At 33.8% G+C, this 9,876-nt stretch overlaps 1 protein-coding gene across 1 annotated transcript; it reads left to right on the plus strand.

Moving 5' to 3' along the window:
* The first annotated feature begins 2,338 nt into the window (after positions 1–2,338).
* On the plus strand, positions 2,339–5,226 carry LOC119193162. Its single transcript, XM_037446812.1, has 4 exons — positions 2,339–2,509; positions 2,773–2,825; positions 3,181–3,316; positions 5,105–5,226. Exons 1-4 carry the CDS (start codon positions 2,494–2,496, stop codon positions 5,224–5,226), a joined length of 327 nt encoding a protein of 108 aa, XP_037302709.1. The 5' UTR covers positions 2,339–2,493.
* Positions 5,227–9,876: the final 4,650 nt, after the last annotated feature.

Genomic DNA, 9,876 nt, shown 5'->3' on the forward strand with positions numbered 1-9,876 from the left:
AATTTACAAAAATAAAATCGTGGAACTAATTTTATTCAGATGTCCAACATTCGCGTTTATACAAGAATTAATTATGCAAATTTATAATATTTATATCTACCTCTTTATGTAACATTCATAAACAAATTACGAAGCAAATCAGCTTCTAACATAACAGAAGAATATTGTATGCAACAAGTTGCATAACCAAGCATTAGATAAATTACCATAAACGAGCTACTATTTACGTTCTCCTAAACTAATCGAATTGAAATTAAAGGTTACCGCAGTCCTGGATTTGTAAATAGGCCGTATAAGCCACGGCCTATGGGCGGCAGAATTTCAGGGGACGCTCACTCGATTTAATTAATCATTCGTTTATTTACCCTTAGTGCCGTTCATTATACAAACAAATAGAAAATTATTAAGTATTTTACATACATACATAAACCTACCTACATGGGAGGCGGAAATAAAGTGGTCTACACTGATAAAAATATAAATCCGGCACTGGTTTACGTGGGTAAAGCCACTTTTCACAATACAGGCTTAAACATTACTTATTGTATTGGCAATTACCTTATTGTACTTCAAGAAATGCGAACGAAGATCGGTATATCTTCAATAGAGTAGTTGACAACTTTTGTAAATACAATTATCAAAATTCAATTATTTCATCCAAAATCTATCGGAAAAAGATATTTCAAAATCCACGCAATAATAAATAAGTAATAAACCTTTGAAATTCGGTGGAAAGGAAGCTGTCAAATTACAGTAATAGTGAAATGTGACGTCACCTTGGTAATGACGTCACCGGTCATAACGCTGTGTGAATGAGAAAGGACAGCGCGATATCCCCACCACGCTCCCTTTTACTCACAACAATATTACAAATATGAATAACTGCTTTAATCATCAACCAATTTTAATGCTGATTCACAGAAGAATATCTTTTTCTTATTATTTAGTATTTGTAACAGAACAAAAAATAATAAACTAAACTTAGGACAGTACCCTATTGTATTTGTGAAAGTAAAACTCACCGTCAAAGGGTGATATAAAATTGCTGAATGAAGACATCTAGATAGAAAATAAGTTTTATTTGTCAAACGATATTCTTTGCTTTTGATACTGAATAACTACAAAAGTATTATACAAGAAGATACTATACGAACATACTTTACAACATTACTCTCGCAGATCCGTCAGCGTGAAAAGTTTTCCGGGATTAGAGTCCCGCTTTCTATTTTTCAGGATAAAAAGTAGCCTATAGTACTTAGAAGGAATGTAGCTTCCTATTAATGAACACTTTTACAAAATCGTTTAGAGTTCCAGAGATTAGCGCGTTCAAACAAACAAACTCTTCAGCTTTATATATTAGTATAGATGAATCTTCTACCGGCAAATTATCTATTTTTGCAAACTCTAATCAAGCCATTTTGATACTACACTTAAATAATCTCAAAACTTGACAAACCATAAAGAACAAATATTAAAATCAAAAACAACTTTTCCAAATATCAAGATTATTGAAAAAGTAAACCACTCCAGCATGATTTATAGTTATTAAACACGTTGTGATTGCATTAGGGACGTCGATACGCTGTTCTTTTACTCTATCACATTTACTACGCTGGATTTGTTACGTTATTTTAATGGCTATAAAATTGAACTCTCTTGTTCGATAAAGAATCCTACAGGCACGCAATATCAGAATTCAAGTAGCATAAGTGTTAATCTAAAACATGCTAATTTTCATTTCAATCCATACACTCATACCTTTTATCAAAGGTGTAGGCAGAGGGAAAACTAGTGTTACCACGTGTACATTGAACAAATTTCGGGCACAGGTTCCAGACTCCGGGCTGATACTGAGCAGTAAAATCCAATATAACTTTGCCCGGCCAAGGAATCGAACGCAAGACCTCAGCACTGCAGTCGTATTGTAATAGAATTACGTCACCATGGCAGTAATTTAAATACGTTCAACGATTTATGCATCGCTGTTTAATTAGCTAACAATCATCAATACTATTTTTTCTCTACTAACTATATAATAAAATTTAGCGTGTTACACACTGTCATAAGTTATTAGTAATATAATCTAAAATGAATGAATGAATCCTTTTAGCCGAATTTCGGCCACGGCGGCCAATTTTAATAGAGATCAGGCAAGTGCGCACGACATTTTTTTCTGTTCACTCTCTGTTCCTTCACTCTCATAGTCCAGTGAGACGGCAATCCGACATGACCAGAGAGACAAATTATTCTGAAATATATACATAATATATGTTTTATTATATATGTAGCAAAGTTCCTTTTCATCTTTACCACCAACCGTCTGACGAATCCACAGAACATCGTAAAATAGCCACAATACAGTTCACACAATATCAAAACCATAACAATAAAGTTACCAATAAACGTTATTGCTTTTGTGCGAGAAATTGTAAGATTTCAGAAACAAAAGTGGGAATGCGAACGATACATTTTATTGTGCTACGATGAAAAATTATGTTTATAATATTAGGTATGTTTCTTTTTATCTCGAAAGTAAAATAAACTTTGTTGTTAGAAGACTGGTCTAAATATATAGGCTACGGATTTATTGTTCCGAATAAAGAATTAACTCAAATCCAGATCTGGACTTCGAGACAGTTGCCAGAAATATGCCGGCCTAATTATGAATTTAAACCAGTTTGTTCCGGAATAAACTCATCGGAACGGACCACTAGTATTTTTATAAATTGTATTAAATCTCTAAACTCATTCATATTGGTTAATAAATTTCAGTTGTAACACTCTACGTCACAAGTTTAGTAAACGGTCATAGTGAAAGTATTAAGGTAAGTTCTACTTCTATAGTATCTTTTAAAATTATTACTATAAATAAAATTAAAACAATAAATAAATAAAATTATTATAATAAATGTAGTTAAAAAGTCATTCACGTAGTAACTTACAAAGGGTCTTGTTAGACGCATTAGACTATAAACACAGTGATAAAATGTTTTAGTTATATAAGCGACTTTATTTAAGAAATAATCAAATATTCTCATGTATGTACCTTGACTTATAAGCGCAACTATGTTTGCCCGTGTGATGAATAAAGCATTTTATTTTATTAATTTTTTAATACTTATTATGTATACATTTAAAAAAAATAAGAATTTCCACAAATATATTGTCTAAAATTTTCAGAACGAAGAAGAGTGTAAAATAGCTGACTTATGTGTTCATGATAAGGTGCCGATGTGTGGGATCGACTCCTGCGGCGAGATGAGAACGTTTATTGATACATGTGATATGCATGAGTTCAATTGCGATAGTAAAAAAGGTAGTAGAACCAATAATAATAATAATAGTTTCTCTGTAAATAAATTTTCGATACTATAGAATTGGGGTAAAAATCCTGTAATTAGTAAGTTGTAATTTTGACGAAGGATTGTTGATTGCAGTTCGATTTTACCAATAAAACTTGTCTATTTGATAAGCTTTATTGGTAACATAACTTTGACATTGTAGTCACTGTACTGGACATCATAATGAAACTTAACATCTCAAGTATCAGGATAGCGAACGCAGTGGAATACCAAACAATTCTTTGTAATTCAAAGTGTTGAATAGTGTTTCTACTGTTAATGGGCGGTCGTATCGCTTACCACCAGGCAAACGGCAAGCTCATCTCGTCATTCAAGGCAATAAAAAAACATAATTCTGTGCAAGATTAAATTTAAACTGCCTCGGTGGCGTAGTTTTATTGCACGTCCGGTACAATAGCGCTCTGAGGTCCTGGGTTCGAATCCCGGGTCGGGCAAAGTGATATTTGGGTTTTTCTGCTCAGTATCAGCCCGGAGTCTGGAATTTGTGCCCGATATGGCGATAGGCTCGCCCCCTATCTCATCATGGGACGGAACATACTTGGCGAAAAGTGGGTGCCCTAGTTGTGCCTTCTGCATTACCCTTCGGGGATAAAATGCGTGAGTTATGTTATGTATGTATTAAATTTAAAGTAATTTAAAATTATACTTTTTTTAAACATGTATTATGACGATGTTTAATACCACGAAGTGATTTCGATTTTGGCAAATACTAACATGGCAAAGTTGGACAATGATTAGAAGCTTTTTGCAGCTTAAAAATTAGTATCGATTTATGATGTTACTGAGAGAAAAACTAACAAACAGATTTTCTTCTCACATTTTCTTAACTTAACACAGTCTTCTGTGACATTATACACAATCAAAACAGCAACGATTTATTAGTGTTAACACAACTGTTAACATTACTGTGTTCTCCAATTCATATAAAGGAATAATAACTGGAGCGTGTTTTATAAAAAAAAATATTTCTTTATATCTTTCCAATGAATAATAAATTAACTGCCGTATAATTAATTTAAACCTTACGCTCCGAGCTGTCTTAGTCAATTACTTTCATTACAACCGTACCGACTGCGAGACAAACTGCGGGAAATGAATTCGCTAATTAGCTTTATACATAATCTATTCAATAATAAATCTAACTTTGTTTGCATAAAGTTGAATATTAAAAGCTAGTTTAATCAATTACTGGGTTTTAAAAACTAACATTTAATGTATTTAGATGACGAACGCAGTGAAATAAAAGCTAGTTTAATCAATTACTGTGTATTCTGAAATTTAACATCTAATGTCTCTAGATGACGAATGCTGGTAAATGCCACGAAATGCTTTGTGTAATAGAGATTGGGTGATGTTGGTTCTGTTGGTATTGTCTGCCCACTTCTTGTCATTCATTTATAAAAGTTCTTATTAATAAACCCTGCGCATCTTTTATGTTTTTATGATATTTTATTATCATCTATTTTATACGGACATGCTTTATCTGCATGGTAAATGAAGTAGGGTCAAGATAAAATGTTGACTGATAAAAAATGATTAACCTCGACAGTCGTCACAAGTATGCCTTTTTGAAATTATCAACTTCACTAATTGAGATCAACACCAAAACCAACATTATCCATACCAAATAAATACCAAGAAATATTCCACCAAAACCGATTATACATACCAAATACTAAATGGCACATGAAATATTCCAAAATAAATACCTTCTATTAGTAACAATTTTGTTATCATTGCAGATTTTAAACAGCGTCCAATCCACGAATGCTGGGTCACGTGTAAGAGAGGAAGGTCTTTCAAAAAACCAGAATACCGAACCGACTGCAATCTCAACATAAAACTGCTAACAGATTATAAATAAATATTTAAAACTACCTCGAGTTTAGTAAATATGCCATTAATACAAAATTTTAGGGACGCTTCTATTTATTCAGAAGATCTTTGGTATAGAAAAAATTGTCTAAACATGAATGAATCCTTCCAAGCCGAATTCGGACCACGGCGGCCAATCTCAACAAAGATCAGCAGGAGATACTATAGTGCACAAGTGTGAACAATACACAAATGCACTATTTTTTCCTTCATTCTCATAGCCCAGTGAGATAGTAATCCGACATCATCGAAGAGAGATCAGGCGCAGAATCAATGGTTTCACACTTCCAACTTCCTGAGACTATTTTTAACATGGTAAATCCCAGCCACGATTATTTTTGGCCCGACCCGGGTTATGAACCCAGGACTTTGAAGCGCAGTAGTCCCATTCGTACCGCGCACACTACTGAGGCAATCACCAGGCCTAAAAGTACTCATCTACTGTTATAACAAACCATCAGTATATAATCGGTAATGTCATTTTGCCCGTCTCTGAACAACTGATATATACTTTATATTCTGTAATGTCTCAAAATGGTGCACAAACTACGGTCATAAAATGCCTTTGTTTAAAATTATAAGATTTGTTGCTATTTCTAAACAGACGTTACGCAAATTCTTATCCAAGTCACGTGGTCCGTCATTCGTTTTCAAAAATATTCCAACGAGGAAACTTTCGAAATTTTACATTAGTAAGGCTACGAAGCCACAAAAATACTTATGGCTTTATGCAACAATCACGAGTGCTTACGCGTGCAATAAACTTTTCCACGTTTATATTTTAGCGAAATTTAAAAATATGTTTAGTGAATAGCTGTATGCAACAATCATGAGTTTTTACGCGTGCAATATACTTTTCCGCGTTTATTTTTTAGCGAAATATAAAAATATTACCGAAATAAGCCTTAGTTAGACGGAACAAGTTTCTTACGGCAAGTCTCACAGGCAAGAATTGCCTCACCATTATCTTTAGACGGGGCATTATTTTATTTCCTTTCAAGAATCGCACGTACGAGGCGAGAAAATTGCTCGGTCTAACTGAAGCTTAATTTGACAGCCACTACATTGCAATAGGAGATGGTGGTTATATATGATGCTGACTTCCAATACTCGTAGTTTTTATCGTTGAAATATTTTATCGGATATTCGAAATAAAGAAAACATGTTATGTTTTAATAGACTCTGCCAGAGGCCGCTACGTTATACAATGCTAAAGCCTCATTTAAACGGATCACTTATTGCTTAAAGAAGTTGCTCGCCTAAAAATATGCATAGCTGAGATAATCTTCACCCACGTTGATATAAACGAACCTTTTAACAGATATCCAAAGAAAGAATATTAATATCAGTAATGTCTTTACAATTATTGTTAGATATCTGATATATGCTAAGACCTAATAAAAGTGGCAGAAGGTCGATAGGGGCCGCTTCCAATAGGTCAATCTGGAAATCTTCGGGGTAGACCCATGTTCAGCAGTGGACATCCTGCGGGTGATGATGATGATGATGATATATGTATACTACTAATAGGTGTACACAACATTTACCACTGATACTTAATTAAAAAGCAATACATAATATTGATATGAGAACATCATTAAAAACCAATATATCATATTAGTAATATATAGGTTAGTATAGTTTATTTTTTGTACTACTTTTATGTACAGTAAAGGTTTATCGATATTTTTATTACTCTTCATAAATTTGGAAGTACACAAATACTTAGTTCCAACGATGAAGTTAAATGTTAAAGAAAAAAACATATTTTTCATTCCGGTGGTAAATAGAAATGATGTCGATAAATAGTGTAAAAATGGTAAAGACAACAATTATCGTTTTACTGTTTTATAAAAGGTGTTATGCACACATAGACGGTGAGAAGGTATATATTTATATTTTATTCAAGTATTAATATTAAGCTGCTTCTAGTAAAAATGCAATATAACATACACATCGAAGTCAGACTCTTACTTGGCATGAGGTCTTGGGATGCGGCTTCGACAAAAACCCTTCCGACAGATTTCGAACCGAAACCTTTCCGATATATACAGAAGAATGGCTTTCTACAGAAGAACGACTTAAAATATAAAAAAGGTCTGATAAATGAAGTTAGATAATTTCCTGCATAATTATATAAAACTTCTTAGTGTTTTTAATTCTTCTTTCCGATGACGACAACAATATAATTAAATTTAGAAAAGATTTTTGACACACGTTGACGCGTCGTCCATCTTTTTATATATTTAACAAAAATGTTTTATAAATATTTAAAAACCGAAACTATATCGGTTATTTACAATTAAAACTTTTGATATAATTTGTCAGCTCGAAGAGGGAATGTAAGATAGCGGATATCTGTCGGCACGACCAGGTGGCGGTGTGCGGGATCGATTCCTGCGGCGAAATGAGGACCTTTATCGACACGTGTGATATGCACGAATTCAACTGCGACAGTAAAAAAGGTCAGTACTTAGTCATTTTTGTACTGTAATATCAAATCACAATTTGCTTGATTGGCATGTTCAGATACTTGCCAAGTACAGGCGAATAGTCACGATCAGGATTGTGTGAGGCTTATTCGTATATATTCGTTACTCATAATGCATAGAAATAAAAGTATTTACAGATTTTATCCCGGTTATTTGTATTATAATTTCCTCTCGCTGTTTTGAAGACTTTGCAGTCGTCTTGGTCATGGTGCGGACTCAGTCTGAATTCAGTTTTATTTTAATCTCTAACATTCGCGTAAACACAGGAAATCATCAAATGAGATGATGATTTCTTATGATCACATGAGATGTTAAGTCTAATGGGACATAATGATGTCCAGTAGTTACACTGGCTACAATGTCCTTCAAACCGGAACACAACAGTGATTACACACCGCTGCTTGGCGGCAGAAATAGACATTGCGGTGGTACCTACCCAGGCGGACTCTCACATGAGCGACCTACCACCAGTAAATTTTAGAGAACTAAGCCTGACCTCTATGTAGGTACATATAAAATGCATTTTAACGTCAAATATTTTAACAGTAAACATACCAAATCATACATATCGTCCATTGTAATGAAACCTAAAGGCTACGTTTCTAGGTCATGTCAGTTGATCAATAAGGCAATGAACCCTCCCATGCTCGGGCTATTTAATATTAAAAATGTGGAAGTGGTAATGGACATACGACGGTTTTGCGATAGCTGGACACCTTCATAAAAAATTCGCTAGCTTGGATCTTTGCGCACTGTAAATACTTTGGAAATTGCACCTTATGTTCCTTTCCTTTGTTTCCTTTATCAAAAGGTTCAGATTGAAATGGTATTGTTGCAAATTTTCAGATTCACTGATGTTTAATTTTCTTTTTTTGTACGGTCACTGTCATAGTGACCCCACTGTACCTGACGGTGGGTACAGTGGGGTCCAATAGAATGTCGACTGATGAGAGATGATTACCTCTCGGTAGTCGACACAATTATGCCTGTTGGAACCAGATATACACAGGCTGATCCCGAAACGCGATACAGTTACGCGGGCCACTATGATTTTAACACTTTGTGTAGGATAATCGCTATCCGGGCGGATAAAAATATATCCTACCACCAGCAAAATGTCTAAAGATCGCCATCGTACGACGGTTCTCAATAATTATCTCAATTTTAATCTTCGATCCAAACCCAAGAATCGTATGTTCACTTCATTTGTAAGTAAATCGATAAAATCTGATTGGTCGATTTTCTATAGGACCAAATATGCGACTGAGGTAAATTATTGAAGACGGCGGTTAGTGATATAATAAAATTAAATTCGATAAAGGTAAATCTAAAATATTGTGAGCATATCATATTACTTGGAAAAAAACATAAAATATTTTACAATCACAACACACTTCCATCGGAGCAATCCATTTATTATAAAAATTGCAATTTATAAAATTTCGATTTATTATTATAGATTTTGATTCAAATTACATTTATTACGTAATAATTTGTCATCCCATTTAATGAAGAAAAGAGAAAAAGGAAAGAGAATGATCTGTGTCAAAGGTTAACAAATAATTAATGTAGAGATCATTATTGTGATTAAGAATTCGCTTTGATATCGCTATTGTTTGCGAATTATCGCTTGCTTTAACGGTAAAAGAAAATAGCGTGAGGAAACCTGCATACCTCATAATTTGTCTATAGGAATTTTGAGGTTGTGTGAAGCCTACCAATCTGAAGTAAGCCAGCGTGGTGGACTAAGTCCTAATCCCTCTCAGTAGTAGAGGAGACCCGTGCCCAACAGTGGCAAACTATATGTAAAATACAAGGCTGATATATATGGGATCTCGCTGTATACGAGTTAGGGAGCGGAGAGAATATTCTTTACAATCAACAAGTCTATCGCTAGGATGTCTTATCTATTAGCGTTAACGATTGTTAAAGGGTGTCTTGTCATTAACCCATACTTCGTATAGTGTTAATTCTTCGATACAGGTTTTTTTTAATATTGACTAGACGTCAAAAAATTTGTCGTAAGCACAGGATGTTACCTTAATGATAATAATTCTTTATATTTATTTTATAAAAGTAAGCCAAACGAGTATCTACAAAATTATTCCTTAGATATATTATAAATCTCTATATATATAAAAGACAAT

This window comes from Manduca sexta, unplaced genomic scaffold (genome assembly GCF_014839805.1).
Source record: "Manduca sexta isolate Smith_Timp_Sample1 unplaced genomic scaffold, JHU_Msex_v1.0 HiC_scaffold_3684, whole genome shotgun sequence".
NCBI lineage: Eukaryota > Metazoa > Arthropoda > Insecta > Lepidoptera > Sphingidae > Manduca > Manduca sexta.

Bases quoted from the DNA above. Each gene is read 5' to 3' on its own strand.
- LOC119193162 (XM_037446812.1), top strand. The intron at 2,826-3,180 runs GTAAGTTCTACT...TAAAATTTTCAG, and splicing joins GTCATAGTGAAAGTATTAAG to AACGAAGAAGAGTGTAAAAT. The intron at 3,317-5,104 runs GTAGTAGAACCA...TTATCATTGCAG, and splicing joins CAATTGCGATAGTAAAAAAG to ATTTTAAACAGCGTCCAATC.